The 25315-nt window shown below is 36.2% G+C and overlaps 1 protein-coding gene across 4 annotated transcripts in view; it reads left to right on the top strand.

The window, feature by feature from the left end:
• LOC124709038 overlaps window positions 1–25315 on the top strand; it is a 342602-nt gene that overhangs the window by 302854 nt on the left and 14433 nt on the right. For all 4 annotated transcript variants that reach the window (XM_047240687.1, XM_047240709.1, XM_047240701.1 and 1 more), the window contains 4 exons: window positions 1589–2124; window positions 11843–11923; window positions 18787–18914; window positions 24525–24691. In XM_047240687.1, the coding sequence (XP_047096643.1) occupies window positions 1589–2124; window positions 11843–11923; window positions 18787–18914; window positions 24525–24691 (912 nt within the window). The remainder of the gene's footprint in view (window positions 1–1588; window positions 2125–11842; window positions 11924–18786; window positions 18915–24524; window positions 24692–25315) is intronic.

The raw sequence follows: 25315 nt of genomic DNA on the forward strand, positions 1-25315 counted from the left end.
ATAGGTGTGAAAATATATGCTTAATGTAAATGTTTACTGCTTGGGAAATTTATGAACAAAGTGTATATATCGTATGTATAAAACTACAACCATTTATGAATGTGTTGGTGGGAGCTGCAGTCAGATAGATACTTGTGTTCGAAGAAGGGCCTGCTGTGGATACACGTGCACTTCGTTTTGCATTAGAATTTACATTTAAGGGAACATTGGAGTATTGAAAAGGATATTAAGAGTTCCAACTAATCATCATTCTTTTACATTTGGTGTTCCATAGATCATACAATGAAGGAGAGCCTTCAATCATATAAGATGAGTCAATTTATTCACCAATTGGCAGGATCACCCACTGCAGGGTACTTCTGTAAAGTATAATTATATCTAATTATGACTAGCACTAATTTTCCACATTGAAAATTATGGGGGTAACTTCTATATTTCTTCGTTTATAATCTGAACATTTGTATAACTTTACACACTACAGTATGCAGGGTGAAGCAAACATCATTTTTACCTCAAAAAAGTTTTGATTCAGTAAATATAATAATCTCTTTTTCCATAGAGGAATAGTGATGAGACCTCATGAAACATCTTCATTGATCCCAAGATAAAGGTATTAACATTATTTCTTAATGGAACCATATTTTTGTTATCATTTCATACACCAAAATAGCAGATCTCTATGATGAAAGTTCAGTAATATCACTTTTTTGTTTGTTTGACAAGAAATTTTGGAGAAAAAAATTATTATAGGGATTTATGTACTATTATTGTGGCCGTTCGAATGGGGCACACCCATAAATTTGCTCCACACACTGTTGAGTGTGGCATATAAACAAGACATATTGCTTGCCTCTGGTGCTATTTCCCTGGAAACATTTCATACAGGCTTGATAACAACATTAAAGAGAAGCCATTATTTTATCAAGTACATTGGGCTGAAGTATTTTTTGATATCCACCGCCCTAGATAGGGAAGATATTCCACAGATGTCTGCACCAGTTCGCACACAATTTCTTATGGTTGAACTTTGCCATGGTTGAATTTTGCCATTGTTGAACTTTGCCTTCAGTACTCAATGGAGGTATTTCTGACTTAAAATTAATTTGTGGTCTCTCATTATTTTATGCTACATTCTGTCCCGGGTTAATTGTTCCAATTAAAGTGAGTGTTAGACACACACTCTTCACCAAATTACATTTTATCATAAATTTTTTCACCTTTATCTTTAAATTTGTGTTTAAGAATGCAATTATTGTTCAGTATTGTGTTGTGGAAATGATATGGAGAAGTCTTCAGAGCCAAATGTGTCTTAGAATATGATGTTATGTTTGAACCTGATACAGACATTCACATGTTAAAAAGATGTTATGTAGAATAGTTTGCAAGTCTACATTAGATACTCAACCAAGCATTGATATTAGCCAGTTATTTGTTCTAACTTTTAATTACCAATGAAATAAATGCCATTACTTGTTGTGGTGTCACTCAACAATTTAATTTTATATATTATTTTAAACCATGGTTAGCTGTAAAATTCTTGACTAGATGTTTTGTTTAGCTGGTTATTTCTTCCTCTTTCTTTTTACAGTTGCCAAATTCAGTGCATACATCTGATGTGAGTCAACTGGGTGCGGCTTCACTTAAAACTGAGAGCAATTTAGCACCAGTCTTATCACTTGCAAATAAAGAAATAACAACCCCATCCAATTTTGCTTTTCCTTATGCTGGTGAAATGCCATCCCATCAAATGAAAACACAAGCACCATCAGAAGTACAAGACGTACCAAAACTAATTCCTTCATTAGAGGGAGCACCACTTCAGTATGGACATACTAAAGGAACAGAAGGGAAAAAGAGTCATGTGACAGTGCCTGCAGTACACACAGATAAGAAAAATGAATTCAGTTCCAGTTCAGGAATAGGATCGATGTCTGGAACAACATTTAATTTCATGCAGACTGCACCAGTAAACTATATGGCACATGTGCCAATAAACTACCCACACCAAATGACAATGAACTACCCACAACCTATGCCAATGCCAATGCCCTATCCATACCCACAGCATGCAGCACCATTCACAGTACCCAGTGTATCTCCAGTAACTACATTGCCAAAACAAAGGTAAGAGTATTTACCAAATATACCAAATATCTTATCTCTTGTCATTGTTAGTGAATGTCATGATAGTTTATAGCCGCCTTCAGTGCTAAAATACTTACTTATTTTATTTAATAAAAATGGGTTTTAAACTATTATGTATATCGGATAGAAACTAAGTTAGTTAGTTTTTTGACTATAGAAGATTTTACTTACACTACATGATGCAAACCGAAGCTGCTGTAAACAGCAACCTCAGTTTCCTTCTGCCTGTATTCCGGGAGGGGGGGGGGGGGGGCGGGGAGTAATACGGTGGCATGAGTTTGTTGGATTAGAGCTGGCTCATAAGGTATGTTGGCTAAAATAGGTCATTTGCATTGGATGAACAGTGTTTTACATATCGTTTTACATAAATCAGTTGTAATTCTGTAATTTCCTTGTATTTTAGCACTGAAGATGGCTATTTATAGCTGAAAAACTAGATATGCAAGAATTATAAAAAAAAACCATTGGGATTGTAAGTGATTGCTGTATTCCTATCCTTCTGGACAATAATACAGTCACTATGCACAATGGTTCTGTATGGAATCAAAGTTATTACTCTTTAGCCATCATGTTCATAATGTTTTGTAATTGCATTGTGAAGAGTCTCATATGTGTATCATGGCACATGCTTTTTTGCCACAAACTTCAGTGAATAAATATGAGCTATATGTAGAATTTAGAGTAATCATGGTATGCAATTTATATACAAACCTTTAATAATGTTTCATGTACTGAATTATTAAAATGAGAATGACAAGTCTTTATCTAACGGTGTCTCATAAGAGACTGGGAACAGGTTTCATTATTGGTTCAGAGATAATTGGCACTGTTGAACTTCAGTTCACCAGATGTGGATTCAAGTCCTCACCAACCCTTACTGTTTCTATATTCATGTTTTTCTCAGATTACTTCCCATATAAAGCCTACTCTGTCCACTCCTTCTTCGCTGTTTCTAGCAAATATTTATTGGAACTTTCCTTTGGTCTCTCTCCTTTCATTTACCTGTTTAAAAAAAAAAAAATCTATCTTAGTGCTCTTCATTTTCATTGTGCAAATGCTAGACTATGGGAGTTAAGTATGTTTATTGCATCTAACATGGGTATTTTAATGCCACAGTTTCTCTAGTTGTGTCTCTTCTCATTAACTTCATATCTGATGCTTGAATTTATCTTTCTCTCTGAGTTTTTTATAAAACATATTTTGCATGAATCTGATTCCAAGGAGGAGGTGAGGTTTCTAGGATCTGTAAAGGAAGACTGTACAGTGTTAATGTTTATTACATTACATCTCAATACATTAATTTTAATAATGCATGTGAAAATAATTTTCTGCTGTTAAAATAGTTACCCGAGAGAATTCTCTTTAATTCATTGTAAAATCTAACCACGTTAGGCTACCCACCAAGCACTTAATACACTCCAGTAGGTTGTTCAATACATGGTTACTTCTGTATCCCAATCCTATTTGTGCTAATGTCAAGTGGTGACGTCCTTGTAGCAATTGTTTGATCCTCATTTTATGTTCTTTCTTTCCTTTATTTCTTGAGAAAACCAAAAATATTCGCAATGATAAATGACATTAATGGATAAATGTATTGCATCACCGATGGACACACAAGGGACACATTGCCCAGCACTTAAAACAGATCTCCTTGAAGTTTTCGGGATATCATCAGCAGCTTGTCGGTGTGGCCTTCATGCAATCTGGAGATGACATCCTCATGTGGACATATCTATTCCACACTTTTTGTAGGTAACTGATTATGGCTGTCAAGTATTTGAAGGATTGTGCTGTTCTTGATGGCATATGGAAGGCACATATTTCAATCATAGAAGGATTTGGTCTCCATAATATGTTGATATGTAGCTGACTTTTATTTTTAGTGTCAATTTTATTATATCAAACATTTTACATTTACTCTTTTGTCATTTTATTATGCCAGTGTCATCTTTTGTAAAGGTATCTTTTCTTTCTTTTTTTAAATGAGCATACAGCTATTATTGTAAATCTTGGTTCCTGAAAAATCATTAATGCTATCTGCAGTTTTCTGAGTTCCCTTTGGAAACTCATTAAAAACTTTCAAAAGAAATTTCTTCATTTTTCCTGTCCACCTTTTTATTATTTTTCCTGTAGTTCTTATCGTGTTACTTAGAAGAGAATATCTTTTTGTTGAAAATACATACACTGATACTTGGCATTGAATTCAAAAGTGGCCTATGGCTGTTGTGTACTGGTTTGATGCAGCTCTTCACACTAGTCTGTCATATGCAAGCCCCTTCATCTTTGCGTAACTACTGGAACCTACATCTGTTTGAACCAGTTTTTACCCCTCACACTCCCCCCCCCCCCCCCCCCCCCCCCTCTAATTACCAAATTGAAGATTCATTGGTGCCTCCATATGTGTCATATTAACAAATCCTTCTTTTAATTGAGTTGTCACAAGTTTGTTTTATTCCTGATTTGATTCAGTGCCTCTTCTTTAGAATGTTTATTTGGTTACAAAACTTCTTATTAACAATCTATTTTAGTCTGAAAATAACAGAGATATTCACAAGCACAAGACGAGGAGAAGTTACCTGCGTTACCTTCTAAAAATCTAACTTTGGCATGGTAAAGGATGAAATATTCTCTTTGTATCATCTGTATTTTATTTACATATAAGGTTGCAATCCAAGAAAGATTTCCTAATCTTTGACATTATATTCAGTGTTAATAATTTTCTCATTTTCATAAACTCTTTTTCTTGCTATTGCCAGTGTGCATATGTCCTCTCTATATCAGCCATAGTCAGTTATTTTGCTGCCCAAATAGCAAAACTCATCTACTACTTTTAGTGTCTCATTTCCTTGTCCAATTCCTCCAGTATCATCTAATTAATACTTGCACAATATGTAAGTGAATAAAATTGAGGATACATTACAGTTCTGTCTCACTCCCTTCTCATGCTTCCCTTTCATGTTCAGCAACTTTACAAATGCTATTTCTGTCAATATGTTCAGTCTATATTCTAAGATAGGGTAAGTTCGGAAAAAGTATGCACTTCCTATTAAATCACTCATATCTCCTAGATAAGAAGGTAAAAACCAACTTCTCTTGTAACAAATTATTTCTAGTTTATTTAGGAACAACATATATCAGTACAGCTGCCTAACTTTTAACACATACATTAAATGTCACATGTGTAAGACACTGCTCTTCCATACTGTCACCTCAATTGTGATATGTAGTGAAAGTGTACACACTAATATAAATCACAAGAAAATTCACCACATCCTTCATAACCTGTGTGTTTTTCATGCCACCATTGGGAACAATTATCACACTTAATCTAATCTTCCACGATACGCCTCTGTAGTCTTCACCCCACACTGGACAGTTCAAAACATCGTATCCCTCCTTGGGTTTGGACCTGGTTATTCCTGAAGTCGATGGCACGGGTAAGTCCAGATTATCCTTAGAGATTCTGTGTTGTTCAATAGTGTTATTTGTCTCTTAGTTAATTTTCTGGTTTAGCTTTTCTAACCATGCATTTTTGTACAGAGACCCAGACAGAATATTGGATTTTTTGCCATTTGCTTCTGTGTTCTTGGAAGTGGATAAATATTGAATAGGCCTACCTCTGCTTGTACATCAGCATTCTGCTTTATTTGTGTCTGTCAATCATTGAGAAGCAGCAAAGTCTGTCAGTCATTGAGAGGCAGCAGTCCGTGGGTCTTGTTGAACTCCTTTGCTTTCTTTAGTAGTTGGAAATTCAGCTCTGTCTGCGAGTTCTACTGGAGCAAAGTCTTCTGCTATGAAGACATCCGGATTGACCCAGGAATATTCCCATTGACTCAAAGGATTTCTCAACAGTTTGAGTTGCATCTGCTCTGGAATATGCAGCTTGAAACAAGGGTTCACATCTGTCTGTCTAATGGGTCTTCCTGGATTGGTAACAATGAACTTACCTAGCTTCCACTGCATACACTGATTTAAGAGGACCCCAGAACCTCTTGTCCAGGGACTTGTGGCTGGAATGGGAAGCTAGGGAAAGAAGAGGTATGTTGTTATCTGCAAAGTGCAATGGCTTCAAGAGAGCAATAGGATCCATGATTGTCCTAAGTGAGGAGTATAGAATCATTAGTTCGCAGGTTTATGTGCTGAGCAAAGTGTTTCAACCACTGCACAAACAGTTTGGAGTTTATGAAACCAGACTTGTAAGCCAAGGCTTAAGTCCCTACTGGGGCGTCAGAGAAGATTTCTGGCTTCATATGTTTATGAGGGAAAATCAAGACTGGTGGGATGTAAATTTCTGTGGGGTTGAAGCAGCAGGCTGCTGTTACGGTTTCTCCTCTTTCACCTTACACTGCATTGCAGACTGTTTTCTTGCCTTTTGGAGACAGAATTTTAGGTATCTTGTGTGGTAATGTTGACAGTTCTGTCTCGTCCATGTTGAAAATGAAAGATTCTGTTAGGTTGAAACTTTTTCACATCGTAGCATGACTCCAAATTATTAAAAAATTGGTCTACTTGGGTTTTGTTAAAACTCATAATTTGCTTGAAGCTGCACTCTTAGCTCAGGATTATGAAGAGATAATCCCTGTCTCTTGCTAAAGTCAGTCAGCCAATCCCTTCCTGCCAGTGTTACAGCTCGTTTGAACCTGTGATCAAGATTATTCTGCTCTGCAAAATTGAATACCAGCCTCATCATTTGTCTTCTGGTCAGACCACAAAATCGGGCATCTAGGTCCAGGCAGTGATCTGGAAGTTCTTACTCCATGACTGGATTGAACGTCTTTTGAATCTGCGTAATGATGTGGGGGCATAACTCTGTTAAGATAAATAAAAATCTCTTTGGAATTAGGTACACTGCGTTCTGCCTAAAGGCCAACAGAACACAGCACTCACTGTGGGTATACGATAACAGTAATAATAAGACAATACTTACTGCTTTTAGTCACTTCCTTAGCGTACAGCCATTTGTTCCCAAGCATTTCACAATGTTTCTTTTACTTCCCCATTAACAATTCTATTTCTTGCGTCTTCAATTATAGACTCCGTAAAATGAGCCTCCTTTCTCTTTTTCTCTTATATTTTTCCGTTTTCCGATTCCTACATATTTGGAAATAAAATTGATTTTAAATAAAAGAAACAGCATTACAACAAAACACACACTTTTTTCTATTTAATTTAGTAATGAAGGAAACTCACATATTTTGGTCACACAAATGCATACACTAGAAAAATTGTTTTGATGCAAAGAAAATTATTCAGACAGAATGTTAGAAATGAAGGGAGTGCAGTAAGAGTACGCATGTAATCTTTTTGGCTGCCTTATAGTGTACTCTTAACCTATGCATGACATAGTTAAAAAAAGAAGTCAAATATTCCTGTCTATTTGGTTCCGCAGTTTGTTGTGTTGTTGTTTTTCCCTAACAGAACGATGATTCTTTTGGCAAATAATTTTATTTTATAGTGCTAGAAAGTGCTTATTGCTAATGATGAACAACTTAAGGGGAGTACATATGATGAAATTGATCAAAAAGTGACATTTTCTGATTATTATCTCTTAATAGTATTTGATCTGTCCTGAATAATTTGATGTGTCATTTGTCGATTAATTCCAATTGGAAGTGTACAGTTTATCATTTCAAAGTTAATAGCACAAGTGTAAAAAAATCCGGTCTTTCTCCATTGACTTGCTATCTCTGGAACTATTCAATCTACAAGGCTGTGGTTTTCAGCTATTTATTCCTTGAATTCATGTGAAGAGGTTGGCTGCACTGTGTAAAAAGAATTGGCAGTATTGCACATGCATCTTGTGGATTTACTTTGTGGTTGTAGTGTTTTACAGGTGTTGAACTGTAAACATAGTGGTTTGGTGTACTATTACACATTCTTATTCCTCATTTCCACATGACGAAAAGAAAGAGTTCTTTTAATAAGTGACATTTTCTTGGAAATCAGCATTTGAGTGGATCTGAATCCAATGTTGATCCTGAAATAGATGTTTCACAGACACACAAAAAGGACACGCCTACTAGTGCTTTGAGGAGGAAGCTTGGAAACCATGAGGATTTATTTATTGACAAAGGAGATCATTTAAATAGTTTAGGTTATGTTTTATTAGATTTGAGTGTGTTAGAACAAGGATCATGTAAGGATTGTGGTGGGCAAATTAGCATCTTTGAGGACACATCTGCAAGGACTAGACTAGCTAACAAACTTGTTGTTCAGTGAAAAGTTCGCAGGCTCTCTACGTCATTTTGGGCTTCTCAAAAGTGCAAGAATGACTTGTTTGAGAGCAATGTTACATTCTATCATCAATAAGTTACGGCCATAGTCATAGCCCCTGTGCTTTTCAGCATTAAATTGAAACCTTCTGGTGCCTTCAAGTCTCTTCCACTTATACTGCCTTCTTTCATGGTTCTTAACAATTTAAGGTCCAAGTACTTACAAAAATTCTGGGCAGAGAAAACCAGCCATTTATACAGTTATTTACAACCTTACTGTCGCATATTTGTTTGAGGAATCTTAAAGGGCAGTACACACTAAAAATGACAAAGCTTCAAGATTTATTTCTCATCTTTATTTTAGTTCTGTGATAGGTTACAAATTTTACAATACTGATGAAGTGATGAGGTGAGTTCGTTGAGCAGTTTCTCATGTAATTGGCTTCCATATGGAAAAGTCAGCAGAAGCAGTCTGGCATGCAGGGATGTTGCAATCAGGGATATACCAGCTTGTTTTTCTTCATTAATTTTCCAGTAGACTTGTCTTTTCTAAGCAAGTCATGCAAACCCATGTTGAATTTTGCTTCAACTTAGTTGCAGGAATTTTATCAGGAAAGTCTTGTCCTTTTGCTTATAGTGAGCCAGTATTGTGCGTTTCTGAAAGAATCCTTTCCCAATTTCTTAAGACTGTTCCCACTCAGATATTTATCCTTCCAATCCAGACTCAATTCTTCATTTAGAGTTTCCAAACATTCTTAGTCAACAAGCATGGCATATTTTAGCAGAGTTACAGGGAACATTAAAACCTTAAAGAATACACACTTGAATCGTGCGACTATACAAGCATACAGTGACTCAGTCATGACAGCTGCTCTTAGGTTCACTTTTGAAGTAACTCTATGAACTGACACAAGGGAGCAGCACCTGTCGATGGACAGGTAGTGAGACATACATACATTTTTCTCATGTGAAACATCACAATTTTCGAGCAACAGATGGCTTCAGCTTCATGAAACATCGCAGTCTGAGACATATTTGGGTGCAATCCTTAGAAGACAGTGTTGTGGCCCAAATTATGCTTGGGCTTGGTTTCTAGAGTGTTAAACCAATTGATAGCAATGAATAAGTTTATCCTGCAAAATTCTGCCATACAGCTTCTCCATTCATTCCCTGCAAGGAGCAATGTGCTCTTCCATTGGGCGGACAAATTTGTCAGAACAGAGAACTGTAGCTGGATGTGCTGGGAGGATGCAGGAGACAGATCTTGTTCTAGGATGTTTTGCACAAAAGTGAGCCATGTGACAAGGATTTGGAAGCAGGAAAGGCTTAAGGCTGGACTAGAACTGATTGTTAGTTGAAGTGGGACAGAATTTGTCTTTTACACCTTTTTTTGACACACTTCTTTCTTCCCTTTTTTAAGTATCATCTATGTCTGGGCTCTTCACACTTTTGCAGTTTACCTTATGACTAACTGATAACTTCATTTAAAGATAAGAGTAGATATTTTCATTTGAGATAACTCATTGGACATAGCATGAATTCGCTAAATTGCTTATAGTTTATTATGCAGCCAAAAAATTTACTAATAACTGGTTGACAAATTTTTGTAGTTTTGGGAAATTAGAGATAATGACTGGATTGACACAAAAAGAAAAAGACGTAAAAGTAAAAACAGCCTCTAGTGCTTTTGACAAACTAATTATTGTTCACAAAAAAGCTCTGAAACAAAAAGTTTATAATCAGCATATTTTACAGTTTTGACTTAGTGCTGTGAGACATGGTCTTGTAAGTGAGAACCATTCAAAAACTGAATGTTGCTCAACAAGGGAGGTGTACATTGGAAATCACAGCAGAAGCAGGTGAACAGACAAATAGAACAGGGAACAAACTGACATGAAAGATTAAATTTTGAATGTAATGAAAATGAAATGGCGGTGGTCAGGATGTATAGCTTGCCAAATGGATAGTACACAGATCAAGGAAGTTCTTTGTGGGATTGCTGAAGATAAGTGTGAACAAAATCAATAAGCTAATGAAACGTGAATAGAAGACAAGAAGACATTAGAAAAGAAGCAGGCGTGACATGGACGTATATAACTGAAGCCTGTAGCACATGGAAAAACTAAAGGCGGAGGCTGTGCTGCTGGTGGTGGTGGTGGTGGTGGTGGTGGTGGTGGTCTGCAAATTCCCATCCCAGCTCTGATGGGATATTTTGTTTCTCTTTTTACCAGAACCATCAGCAATAAAGATATATATAAATGATGAGGAATTTAAAGGTAATAATGACATGGAAATATGAAAGATAAAGAATAGGCACTCTATTACTAAGTGAGAGAGTGTTATCTTGGGCTGTAATTGTCCATCTTCTGCATTCCTGTGTGAAATTATTCTTAGCTGCATTTATGAACTATAATATTAAGGTGGGCAGTGTACAGGAAATAGAAGTGAATGAAGAAAGAATTTTCATTCTGCAGTGAAGTATGTGCTGATTCAAAACTTTCTGGCAGATTAAAATTGTATGCTGGTCCAGGATTAGAACCTGGGACCTTCTTCCTTTCACGGACTAGGTGTTCTACCAACTGAGCTATTCAAACATGACTCACAATCTGTCCTTCCAGCTCTACTTCAGAGCCTTGAGTTTTGTTTGGACAGCTCAATTGGTAGAGCACTAGTCCTAGAAAACAAAGGCCCCCCATTTTTGTGTCTTGATCCACCAGACAGTGTTAATCTGTTAAAAAGTTTCAAAGATGAAATCATTAAATGGCTATATGGAATGGTGATCTTTTGAATACCATTTCAGAATTCAAAAATTTTAAGAGTGCGTCTGCAAATGAAATTAAACAGTGGAAAAAAAAACAGACACACACACACACACACACCTTATATGGTGACTAGCATCTATCCTTTACATAATATTGTAAATGAGATTAGTGAGGTTGAATTGAGAGTCAAACAAAAGTTTTGGTGGCAGACACCAACACCTTTTACATTAACTATCAGCTCAGAAAAGAGGGACTATTATATAGAAAATAAAAGAAAAACAATAAATTGCAACAATGGTTTTAATAATCATTACAGACTGGAGTCCTAATACAGGTGACAAAATGACTGAACATCGTTGTACAGAATAAAAAGCTGGAAAAGAGTACATCTAATTTCTTAAAAGTTTGTGTTGGTGACGTATTTAACAAGCAAGGTTTCATACAATAAAATTACAATAATATGTGTTTATCAGACTAGCTCATGTTTTGTTTTTTGTTTTTATCTGATTACTGAAGTTGTATGCTTCTGGGATTGACAGACTAATGAGAAATTGATCGTCTTTATGCATGTTTGATAAAATGTAGTATTAAACAAAATTATTATAAAACTAAAATGAGAGGTACACCTCCAAAAATATCTTGTTCTTTCAAAATAGTGAGTATTTAAGTTTTATGCATCTTATGCTTTCCATTATTAATTTTTAATCTACTTTTGATTTTTAGGGCTGGTGAATTAAATATTGACAGTAAAAACAAAGGCAAGCTTCTGAAAAAGCTTAGAGCAAAATTTCCCTTCAAGAAACGGTAAGTATTTATATAATAGGCAAGCTAAATTTAACAGAATAATGTTATGTCCATAGATTTATGCTAACAAAAGTTGAATACACTTTATGAAGTTTGTGTTATATGCAGCTGAGGAGATGGTGACTGTACTTCTAAATTAAATTAAAATAAAAAGCAGTATTGCAAGTTACTTTAGTTGTTTGTTTCCCAGTTATTGGAAGCTGAGAATGGGATAGTTCAACATCAATCTCTTCCATAGTCTCAGTCTTCCTCCTCTCCTTTTAGTGTGCATGTCTGACCTATCAGTCACTGTTGGCAGCTTCTTATTTGATGCCTTCCACATTCTTTCCTTAACAAAATGTTCTTCCAATAATACTAGGAAACACATAACCAACACATGCACTAAGAAAAGTTTGTCTTGTCATGCTGAACAGTAATGCCTTCACAGATGTGAAATTTCCTCAGGTTTACAAATACATTTTACACACTTCATTCTCGTGTTCTGATGTGATCTGTCTGAGCCACTGCTAAATAGACACCAGAGAAAATAAGCATATTGTTCCTTTGCCCCAGTGCTGCTGCTGCTGAAAATTGTAATAAGGAATTCTGTCTCCAACTTGGCTTCGTGATACCATAGTCTGCTTGGTGTGTGTGTTCAAGATCACTGCATTATCAGTTGATAGTCTCCTCTGTCCTTGCCTTTCTTATTTTCATTTTTCATTCATTGATCCTTTGACATCCATTTGTTTTTATCCTATTTTATTCCCTTGAATGCTTCTTGCCTCCTCTGTCCAAACTACTTCTTAATGTATCGCAGTACTTAAGCTAAAATTGAAGAATAAACAGATTTAAACTCATACTTTTCATAAAAATTTCTGTAGCTGAAATCTCCTGCCATTCTATACATCATATCTGCCCATTTTTTATTTAAATGTAATTATTTAATGTTTTATCCTTCGTCCTCTTCCTCCTCCTCTTCTTCTTCATCTTCATCTTCTTCTTCTTCTTCTTCCCTTGGCATTTCATTTCTACACTGCTCAGACCTGCCATTTCAAGTATACATAACAGACTCTACCACGTAAGATTTTTAAGAGTTCATCATCATCTTAGGTTTGAAACAAGAATTTAGAGCTTTGAATGCAGACTTGCATCAGTCTGTGGTCTTAAGAGCTGTCAGCCTAGTTTGAAGGTGTATTTCTTTATTGCCTTCTCCTCTTCCTGAAGTACCTGTCTTTTCAAGTTTGAAAAGTCTGGGTTGATTCATCATTGAAATGCTTTCTCCCACAATAAGGCAGCCATCTCATCAGCAAACACTTATAACTTGAAGTAGAGGTAACTGTTTTATCAGCTGACGTCATATTTCCTGAAACATTTGAAAAAAGAATTGTATCAAAAATGACACATTTTGGAGGGCTCTGTAACCCAGTGCATCAATTAAAATTGTACATTGTCACGTTAAGCAAGTATACATATGACAGTCATCAAATACAGCAGTTTTGTGTTCCAGGAATTTGCAGCCATTCTTCATCATTTGCTACTTGAATTGTGTTTATTATTGCTTCTTGAATTATGTTTTATCATGCAGATAAAAATGGATGAAAGGGAAACAGCTTTTAAACTACAACTACTTTTGAGCTTACAGTATCTAATAAATTTGATTGTTTATTGGAGATAGGAAGGAAAGAACAAGTTTTTTGGAGGTCCTACAGCATCATGACCAACCCTAGGTTAACACTATCATGAGCCATGTGAATACCGAGTTGAGCAGGCTGCTGCTGCCTGAAATGAAATCTCATATGAGTGTCGTGCATGTTGGTGCAGTTCAGTAATGCTTGCATACTAGACATGGGCAACACTTGAATATGTGAGAGAGGAAGTTAGTTTGGTTGAGCTTCATGCTAAAATATTCAGAGGGGCCACCATAACACAAGGTAAGGTCCCTGTGGTTACTGGTGTCACAGGGGTACTTTCTTTTAGGTTAAAATCAGGAATCAGGTTCCCTGTTGTGTAAGAAGTTAAAATAACAAAAGAGTCCACAAAATGTTTAAGAACGCACAGAAAAGTAAGGTTAGCATATTTCATAAGAATGTTGGAGAACTGAGTAACAAGGTATAAGAGCTTCCTACCTGTTTGGACAATTTAGAGAGCTCCAAAAAGATAGACAACTTGGGTCTGTGTGAGCACCACACATCCACAGGCTTATGGTAGTTACATATAAAAGATTGCACTTTATTGTCGTACTCATGTACAACTAATATGGGAAAAGAGGGAGTTTTTGCATATATTAAGACAGATCACAAGTTCAAGAACATAGAAGCAAGTAGATTTTATAGAGAACAGAATATGAAGTGTGTTCTTGTGAGTTGATATTGAAAAATAGTTCACTTTATAAACCAAATGGATTCCTTAGTACGCTGTCTGCCAAACAGCAGCAAACAATTTATAATCTGCAGCAGTGATTTCAGTGTAGATTTTCATAAGGTTTCTGACAGGAAACTTTTCCAACACAGGTGGATAAAGAAAGTGAGACATAAAGACAGTAGGGCTTTAATTGATAATGTCTTCTTTGATGAAGCTGAAAGCAAGAAAATAGCCATATATCCAGTAACAAATGCTATTTCGGATCATGATACCTAGTTCGTTAGGATGTGTAAGATAGTGCCGTACAATATAGATACTGTAAATACTGGAAATCGGTTAGAATAATTAATGATTCTTCGACAAATGTTTTTGAGGGTAGCTTATGAGAGAGGGCCTGGAATGAAATTTATAATGAACTAAATGCTGACATAATATTTAACTTATTCCATGATAAATTCTTATCATTATGTGAAAATGCTTTCCACATAAGCTAATCAGAATGCTCGTTAAAAAGTTGTTTAAAAATCAAGGAACACGCACATTATGTCAGAAACAGTAGTTCCAACGAGACTTTAATCCTTACGAGACAGCAAAAAATGACACAGTACAACAGACCACCGAACATGATAATGTCACTATTAATTTAAATGGATAAATAACCAGTGACAGGTAGAAGATGTGTTTAATAATCATTTCTTAAATGTGGTGGAAAATATAAGGGCAAGAAATTCGAGAGAATAATCAAAGCAGTATGTTCAAAAAACGACTCGCATAAAATTTAATCACATCAATGTTTCACCAATTTCTTGTGACATTAAGAAAATTACATATTTTCCCAAAAATAAAAGCTCGTCTGTAACTGATGATTTACTAAAGACTTGTTCCCATATGAGTAGTGCTGTCTTTTACTCAAATATTTAAAGCATCAGTAACTTGGGCATTTTTCAGTGAGATTGAGATACACCATTGTCAAACCTGTCTCCTAGAAGGGTGATAGGAGATATGTCAGTTACAGATCCATTTCAGTACTGATTTTTGAGAAGGTCATGTATCCTAGTACAATGTCCCCTCTGCTCAACAGTAATATCCTCAGGAAATCATAGTTTGGATTTCAGAAGAGATCCTCAACTGAGAATGCCGTTTATACATTCACCCACCAAATTTCAAAAGCACTGATAACAAAACAGCGCCAGTTGGTATTTTCTGGGACCTATCTAAGGCGTTTGACTGTGTGAATCACAATATTCTCCTGAATAAACAAAGGTTTTTGTGAAATTGGTGGTATAGCTACCCAATGGATAATATTATATGTAAATAAAAGAAAGCAGAAAGTTGCATTTAATAATTCAAGTTGTGTAAGCAGGGAAGATTGTTCTTACTATGGGGAAATAACTTATGGGGTTCCATAAGGCTGTATCTTATGTCCACTATTGTTTCTCATGTATGTAAACGATCTTCCGTCTAATATACAACAAGCAGAATTAGTTCTTTTTGTGGCTGGCGCTGGTATCATAATTAATCCAAACACACATATGGCAACGGAAGAAATGTTCAAGTATACTGAGTTGGTTGCTACTAATGGTCTCATTTTGAATTTTGAAAAGACACAACATATTCAGTTCTACACGTCTAGAGGTACTACAACAGTGATAAGCATAACCCATGGTAAGGAGGAAATAACAACTAGAGTGGAAACTTCAAAAATTTTAAGGCGTCCCTATTGATGAGAATATGAACTGGAAGCAAGACATTTTGCAACTCCCAGTACAACTTCTTTCAGCCACATTTTCACTTTGAATAATTGCAAGTTTTGGGGAGAGAGATATCAGTAAGTTGGCATATTTTTCATATTTTCATTCAATAATGTCATATGGAATGAAGTCCTGGTGTAACTCATCTGTATGGAAAAAAGCCTTCATCATTCAGAAACGTGTTGTAATAATTATTATGTGGTGTTCATCCACAATTATCCGACATTAGTTTAAGGAATTATACATTTTGACTACTACTACTACTACACAATACACTTATTCCCTCATGAAGTTTGTTGTAAATAATCTAGAGCAGTTCAAAATGCTGTACAGAATTAAAATACCAGAAGAAGAAGAAGAAGAAGAAGTGAAATTCATTACTCCACATTAAGGTCATCCGTGGAACAAAAAGGTGTGCTCCTTACTGCAACCAAAATTTCTGATCATTTACCAGTGATAGAAAATTTCTGACTGACAGAAAAGTTAAATTTGAAAAAAAACTGAAAGAATTTTTACTTGACAACTCCTTCTGTTCCTTGGAGAAATTCTATAGAGTAACTAACTCACATATACATAAAAAAGAAAAACTTTGTAAATGATAAGCATGTAGCCATATTTGTAAATGAATGTGTTTGTAAATCTAAAATGACTCATTCCACATCGTTACAAGTAATCTTACAAATGATCTATAGAGATTGAAACTAACTATTGAATATTACCTGTCTCTTGCAACTGAGTGTTTATTTTGTATGTGACCAAACACTTTTTGTCTGTTCATAGAGGACATCATCAGCGGTCTATAAAATAAATGATAATTACTTAATTATACACATCTTGTTAAAAGACATGCAGTGTTTCCAGGTAAAACATTTTGGTTGTCTTACTATAATTATGGTAAGAATTTGGATGGTTTGTTTTAATAATCACACAGTATGTATCACGTTTGTACTAAAATTACAATTTGGGTTAGTGAAAAAGATCTCACTTCATCGTATACTGGAAATATCTGGTAAAGCTACAGTGTGTTAATTCCTATAATAAGATTTACTGCCATATCTTTGCGTTAGGTGTGTACAACAAAAGAAAACCTAATGAAATATACACTGAGTGAGAAAAAAAAATTGCAACACCAAGGAGGAGTTGTGCAACATAAACGAAAGTTGATAGGCATGTTTCTACATCCGAAAGATGATGTCTGTTCAGATTTTGCACCAGTTGCTCGAGAGTGGCACTAGTAGCGCCAGTGTGGGGATATAATTGTCGTGAGCGTTACTTGTTATTGAGATTGGACATGGTGAGTTGTTGCTAGTCAAGAATTCCTTTAAGGTGACAAAGACACCATTATCAACACCTCACTGAGTTTGAACCTGTGACATTGCAGAAAGACTTGGCAAATGAAACCACTGTACATGATTGATGGGGGCAGTGGTCACGAGAATGTTCAGTCGTAAGATTATCGGGTTCTAGTTGGCCACATAGCACTACCGAGAAGGAAAACCATCATGTTTGGCATACAGCTGTGGCACATCATACTGCATCTACAGAAGTAATTTAAGCAGCACTTGGCACCACAGTGACACAACAGACTGTTACAAATCAATTACTTCACGAACAGCTCCAAGCCAGACACTCTGTAGCATGCATTCCACTGACCCCAAACCTCTCAAATTCGGGCACATTGTTGATACTCGTATAGTGGGTGCATCCATAACCAAGTCAGCAACAGTGTTTGGTCTTTCAAGAGGCACCTTATTGAAGATTTGTACCGTGTACAGGGAAAGCGGAAAAGTCATCCACTAAGTCACAATGCAGATGAAAGTGTGAGTCCAGTGACTGTGACAGAAGGTCATTGAAGAGGATTGTGACAAAAAATAAGAGGACAGAGGCTGCTAACGTCACTGCAAAACTGAATGTTCACAAATCCTGCAGCTCTAAAACAACACAAAGGGAGCTTCATAAGCAGGAACTGCAGGGCGAGCTGTGATTCCAGAACAACATGTCAGTTGTGCTAATGCCCATAACAGAAAAACATAGTGCCAAAGCCGTAAAACGGGGACTATTGAACAATGGAAGAATGTCATTTGGTTGGATGACTTTTGTTTTATACTGTTTCTAACTTCTGGCTGACTTCATTTCCCAAGAGTGAATCATGGTGGGGATTCTGTGATGATTTTGGCAGCCATATCATGGTATTCCAAGCATCTCCCCTGGCCACCACAGTCACCAGATCTCAGTATTATTGAGATTTTGTGATCTGCTTTGGAGAGAAAGGTTCATGATCACTATCCACCTCCATCATTGGTACTTGAACTTCCCACTATTTTGCATGAAGAATTGAATAAGATTCCCTTGCAAAACCATACGGTACCTGTATTTATCCATTACAAAATGACTGAAAACTGTTTTGAATGCAAGTGTTTTTCCTGCACTATATTAGGCAACATAATTTGTTTTACTGTGGTGTTTCCATATTTTGGTCCATCCCTTTTACATATGTGTTTTAAAATATTCTCATTCTTGAAGATGATTAACAATTCTGTAACCTGATTGAGCAGTCATCGTTAATTTTGTGTGCTGTCCATCAATTACAAACTTCAGAAATGATTATAATGCTTTTGTCAAGCAATGAGTCAATTTGTTAGTGCTATTTGTAATTGCTTTAATTGGATGTTTAGACAGATTATTACTGATTTTTAGTATGGTTTAAATTATTAATCTCAAGAGTGTTTATTATTTATGATACGTTGATATTTGTGTATTTTCTTCTAACAGAGAAGAAGTTGAAGATGTATTATCTCGAATCCGCAAAGAAAAAGGTCACTTATCTGGAATGCGTGTGTCTGATATATGCACCCTGCTTGAGAAGGAATTAGACAAATCATCCAAAAAACGTGAAACAGGTAAATGAAATTCTATATATATTTACCATAAAAAATAAAAAAAACATAATGCATTAGTTATAACTGTTCCTACTAGAAAGACACACACTAATTGCAGATACAAAAGTTATAACATTCATGTATTTCATAATGTTTGGTACCATGATTGTACATGGAAAAGACCCAAGATCTTGTGCCATGGGTTTCGCACCAGGATGGAATCAGACCCCCACTTACATACATAGTCCGTGAGCCACCATATGGTGTGTGGTGGAGGGAAACTTGCGTCATTACTGATGATTCCATTTTCTGTTCCACTCGCAAACAGACTGAGGGAAAAGAGCTGAATATGCTTCCATACAAGCCTTAATTTTTCTAACGCATTTTTTTTTCGGTCTTTAAGCGAAATGTACAGTATTGGCAATAGAAACATTCTGCAGTTGGCCGCAAATGTTACCTCTGTAAATTTTCTCTGTAGTGTGACATGATGATGTATTCTGTGCTGGTGGTCTGACCAAAAAGAAAATATTTCTCAGTAGTCGTTCACAATAAGAACGTTGTCCTTACGCCAAAGATTCTGAATTTTCATGAAGCATCTCCATAATACTCGCATGTTGATCAAGTCTGCTGGAAACAAAACTAGCGGAACTCCTCTGAATTGCATCAAAGTGTTCCTTTAATCTGACCTGGTGGTGGGGCTTGCAAATACTCTTGCAGTACTCAAGTATGGGTTGCACCAGACCTTAGGTATAGAGGAGCTGCATTTTCCTAGAATTATCCCAATAAACCAGATCCAATCCTTTGGCTACCCTACTACCAACGTTACATGCTCATTCCATTTCATATTGCTTTGTTGTGTTACGCCTACATATTTGCAGCAGCATCGGCAAAAGCTTCCAGGTTGCTACTCACACAATCCTTGGGCACTCCTGATGATATTGTCATTTCTGAACCCTTTCTATCAAAGTCAACATATTGTTTTACTTACGAAGTCTTTGAGCCACTTACCTATCTGAGAGCACATCAGACATATCAGGTGCGAATGGAATCCCAGTTTGGTTTTACTAAGAGTACGCTAAGACATTGGCCCCTTAGCTTGCGTTTATTGCAAATTTTCACCCAGCACAAAGTCCCAAGCAACTGGCAAAGAGTGCAGGTGACTTCTATATATAAGAAGGGATCTGCAGAATCACAGGCTAATATCCTTAACTTCGGTTTGCTGCAGAATTGTAAACTATATTCTTCATTCGAGTATAATAAATTTCCTTGAAACCAAAAAGCACGTGTCCACGAATCAATATGGTTTTAGAAAGCATCTCTCATGTGAAACTCAGCTTGCCATTTTCTCACATGATATATGGCAAACTAAGAATGAAGGACAACAGGAAATTCCATATTTCTGGATTTCTGAAAAGCATGTAACATGGTACCCCACTGCAGACTGTTAATGAAGGTAAGAGCCATACGGAATAAGTTCCCAGATATGGGAGTGACTCAAAGACTTCTTAAGTAAGAGAACCCAGTATGTTGCTCTCAATGGCAGGTGCTCATCAGAGACAAGGGGGTTGTCAAAGTGCCCCAGGGAATAGTGATAGGACCACCATTTTCTATACATATGATAGGAAGAATGGGCAGCAATCTGTGATTGATTGCTGATGGTGCTATGGTGTACAGGAAGGTGATGAAGATGAATGATTGTAGGAGGATACAAGATGACTTAGACAAAATTTCTAGTTGGTGTGATAAATGGCAGCTAGCTCTAAATGTAGAAGAAATGTTAGTTAATGCAGATGACTAGGAAAAACCAACCCTTAATATTAGGATACACCATTTTGTAGTGTCCTGTTTGACACAGTCACATTTAAATACCTGTGTGTAACATTGCAAAGTGACATGAAATGGAAAAGGCATGTGAGGATTGTGGTATAGAGGGTAAATGGATGACTTTGGTACAGTGGGAGAATTTTAGGAAAGTGTGTACATTTGTAAAGGAGACCGTGTATGGGATGCCAGTGTGACCTATTCTTGAGTGCTGCTAGAGAGTTTTGGATCTATGCCAGGTGAGAGTAAAGGAAGACATTAAAGCAATTCATAGGCAGGCTGCTGTATTTGTTAGCAGCAGGTTTGAGCAACCCACAAGTGCCAGAGAAATGCTTCGGGAACTCAAATAAGAATTCCTGGAGGGAAGATTTTAAGACAAACTTTGTGTTATGGTTGACGCACTTAACGTATTTTATGAATAATTCACTCAATCCACAGTAATACGAAGTGCTGCACCATAGATCATGGTGAATGGCTGAGAATATGTTTTTCAGTTCTTCAGAACTTTTGTGTGATTCTGGCTCTATTTTCGCTGCATAGTGTAGGGTTCGATGAAGTCTACATAACTCAGATTCTTAGATGTTGCATTACATGAGAGTGTTTATGATGGCTACATGTGTTTTGAAAACCATATACATAGTCAGCTGAGAATGGTGAGCTTCCACTGGCCAGTGGGTGACAAATTGGCGTGATTCATCGAGCAAGCATGCCTGTTCCAAAATCATTGTCCTGCTTTTCTTTTCACTCACCAATAGTGCTGTACTTGGTGTACCATCAGTGGGCAGTGGAAGTGGATTTGGTATATGCACATTGATGGACTTAGTGATATTGGGTGTGCACTATATCACTGTCCTCACTTGTATGTGGAATCATTTCCCATAGTCAAGAGAGGAATAATGAATATGTACAAGAGGATATATAACAAACTTACTAAAGAAAGCAGGTGTTGAGCACCCCTGTGGCACAAATTCATGATGAATTAATCCTTCAAAGAAAACTATCAGCATGGCTTTGAGATTTGACCGGACAAACACTATCAAGGACTATACTAAATATGCTTTTGGACAAAGCCCTTTTACTTCAGAATTCCCTCAAACACACACACATTTTTATTATCTTTTTGAAGGTTGTCTCAAGACATATGACCAAAGAAGAGGAACAATAGACTACATTAAAATGCACTACCCATTCACAGTGTACTATCTTCCAGTCACTAGGTTAAGACTAAGTGATTTGTGAATGTCCTTGAATATAGCACGATCCTCATTCAGTGAGAGAACTCACTGCCCTAGTTCACGTATTTTAACAATTTTAGAATATTATTTCGTGTAAAGTGTCATACGTAAGTTGCTAGGTATATTTTAACATTTTGAGCACAGAGCCAATTTTACTGGACATCCCGTTGAGGCAGTAGACTCGCAAGCCTGCAGCCCCTGGTCATGAGTTTATTTAAAGAGTATAAACAGGTACATAATGGTGCACACGGTAACACCTGTGCGCTTGACGGCAACTATTGTGTGGCCATTGGATAGGTGGCCACCAACCCATCCAACGGCCACACAATACTTGCCACCTAGCACACAGGCCTTACCATGGAAAAAATTTGCTCAGCAACTACCACCAATCTGGTTAGTAAACAAAGTGTAAGTACATCACTTGAGGGTTGTTGAGTTGGAGTATAAACATTGCTTTGTAAAGAGATTGCCATCACCTGAAAGGGAGAATGTGTGTGTGTGTGTGTGTGCGTGTGTGTGTGTGTGTGTGTGTGTGTGTGTGTGTGTGTGTGTTCAAAAAGAGATCGAAGTACATGGTTTGATCCTCAAGGCAACCAGCTAAAATTGTGCATTTTACAAGTTCCTGTGTTGCCAAAGTGAGTGAGTGAAAATGTGCAAAAGCTTAACAAAGTTGAAGATTTTTATGGACTTTTTGTAGGAGATGAAATATATGAACACATCAGTGCACAAATATTTATGCTATACAAACAATGATGGTTTCTGAACATTTAAATCAGTGATTAGTAACAATTGAGGATGAAATAAAGCAGTTGTTTCAATGATTTTGTGGATTTAACTGGTAAAATGTCCATCCATATATTGATATTGGTCTCAGGATACACTGTTTGAGTAAACACTCCCACAAAAGATAATGTATGGATATCATTTGGAAGTTCTTTTGAGAATGCTCCATTTTGCAGACAATACAAAAGTGGATGTCTTAGATCGTATCTCGAAAGTTAATTCATCATCAACAAACTGAACTAAAATTTTAGAAAAATATTATGAGCCTGCCGAAATACTGTGTATGAAAAGTCTCTTAATTGCATTCAGGTGACATTTGAAACAAAAGATACACAAGCATGGTATCAAAATATTGAAATTGTGCTGCAGTAGTGGATACTTTCATCATAGTTTTCAAATTTTTACTTGTGAAGTACTTGTTAAATAAAATACCACAACAACAAATGTTGTGATGAACTTGTGTCAAAATGTATTCAGTAAGGCCATATATTACATACCAATAATTGGTACACCAGTGTAGATTCGGCAAGCAAACTTATAACAAAGAATCTGTGTGTGGTCAATAACCCTTCAAGAAAATCACAAAGAAATTGTATCGACCAAATTGAAATCTGGGAAAGTGATTGCAAAAGAGAATAGTGAAGAAATTACAGGCCTGAAATGGAAAATCTGACAACCAAAAGAGGGGTTTATCAAAAACCAAAAATTGTTGCTGAATATAAAAAGGGAAAAAAGGCTGTTGACCTATCCAATCAGATGAGTGCATGTAGTAGTATAGAAAGTTAGTATTTGATCTTCTTCTTTTCTTTTTTTTTTTCCTTCACTTATATGAATGTGTTGTATTTCAAGATGTGATGGGATGGAAAATGTCAATCACAATATTTTGGAAACAGTTGACAGATGCACTCACATGGCATTCATATGAAGAAACTCCAAACAGTGTCAGTACAAGAAAAAGCAAAAGAAAGAAAGGTGCATGAGATGTGTACATATTGTTCTGAATTTTACAAGACAAACACAAAAACATTCAGATACATTGCAGCTTGAAAATTAATCAAACAGGCAGTTACCTTTTGTGATATGTGCAAATGTTGGGCTCATCTTCGTACTGAATATTTTAATAAGCCTCATTAAAATTACAACATTTGTTTTTTAATCTTGATACTCCATTCCCATGCACTAATGTCTTCCAGACAAAAAGTGCACTGACAGTCCCCCTACACTGTCTGTGTCCAAACTAAAAGTATCTGTCATGCCCAGGGGAACAACAGCACTCAAATGAAGAGTCTACTGTTGGTCCCATGGGATTGACAGTGTGCTTAACATGTTAATTCATGCAAACATTTTAATTTAATATAGTCAGCTATGACTGAATTAGTCAGAATGGAAAAGAACAGTTGCTATTTTAACTAGATTATATTTTATCAGTGTTTCTATTTGAGAATTTTTAACGGTATTTATCTCTTAACATACAATAATATTCAGATTGTCACACATGACCAAATTTTGTATTTTCATGTTTTTATATTTTTAAATAGTTTCACACTAGAATCTGTATATTTACCATTGGAGCACACACAGTAGCTAGAGAAATTAAAAGTGACTCAATCAGCAGCTTTTATGTCTCTATAGGTGTTAGGAGCCATGCTGTCTGCAGAATTTTTCCCAACTCTTGAAGGATGTGGGATATTATTACGTAATTGTGAAAGTGCACTCCTAAAAGAAGTTTCTGAATTTTTTTTGTTCTCAAGTACCTTTACTTAAAAAACTGCTGTGAACACATTTTACACAGGACCTATGGGCATGGAGAAATTTGGTGGTTCAGCATGGGGTGATGTGAAAGAGTCTGTGGCATGGTCAAAACCACAAGAAAATGAAGTAGATGACTGTGTCATCTGCATGGATCCTCTTTCTGATGGTTTGGAAACATTGTCATGCAATCATGACTTTCATAAGAAGGTATGTCATTAATTGCTTCGTATCATATTATTATAAGAAAATAAAACTGTGTTATGCAGATGATGAACATGTATTTGCCAACTGTCAAATAGAGAGAAAAAAACTGGAGCAGATTTGAAGAAATCAAATGAATGTATGTCAACTCCACAGCGATCAGTAGAAACAGCCAGATGGTAATGTAAAAAAGGGAAGGTTGGATATCTAGGTACAATAGAGGGAAATAGTCACCCTCCCCAGATCACATGAAACTCTATCTGTAGGGAAGTAATGATGTGGTGTACCAGCTGACATCATATTCCAGAGTATTAATAATGAGCTGCATGTACTTAATAGATGCAAGATAACATGTTAAAATTTGAAACAGTTGCACTATTGACAGAATGTAAGGTACTAGTTTGTAGGGGAAGAAGAGAAGCAAAGAAAAACTAAAATGATTAATAATTTTAAATTCATTTTCACTGCTAACATGTAGCATGTCTATGCTTTTTTGTTTCATTTTCAAAATTAGTTCTCAGTTTATTTAGCACAGGGTTTGTTTCATTTCACAAGTTGATTGTTCAAGAGTAAAGTTATATTATTGTGTTTTGTATCCATCACATGCTGTGGAGTTGATGCAAATCGTTC

This window comes from Schistocerca piceifrons, chromosome 1, assembly GCF_021461385.2.
Source record: "Schistocerca piceifrons isolate TAMUIC-IGC-003096 chromosome 1, iqSchPice1.1, whole genome shotgun sequence".
In the NCBI taxonomy this organism is placed as follows: domain Eukaryota; kingdom Metazoa; phylum Arthropoda; class Insecta; order Orthoptera; family Acrididae; genus Schistocerca; species Schistocerca piceifrons.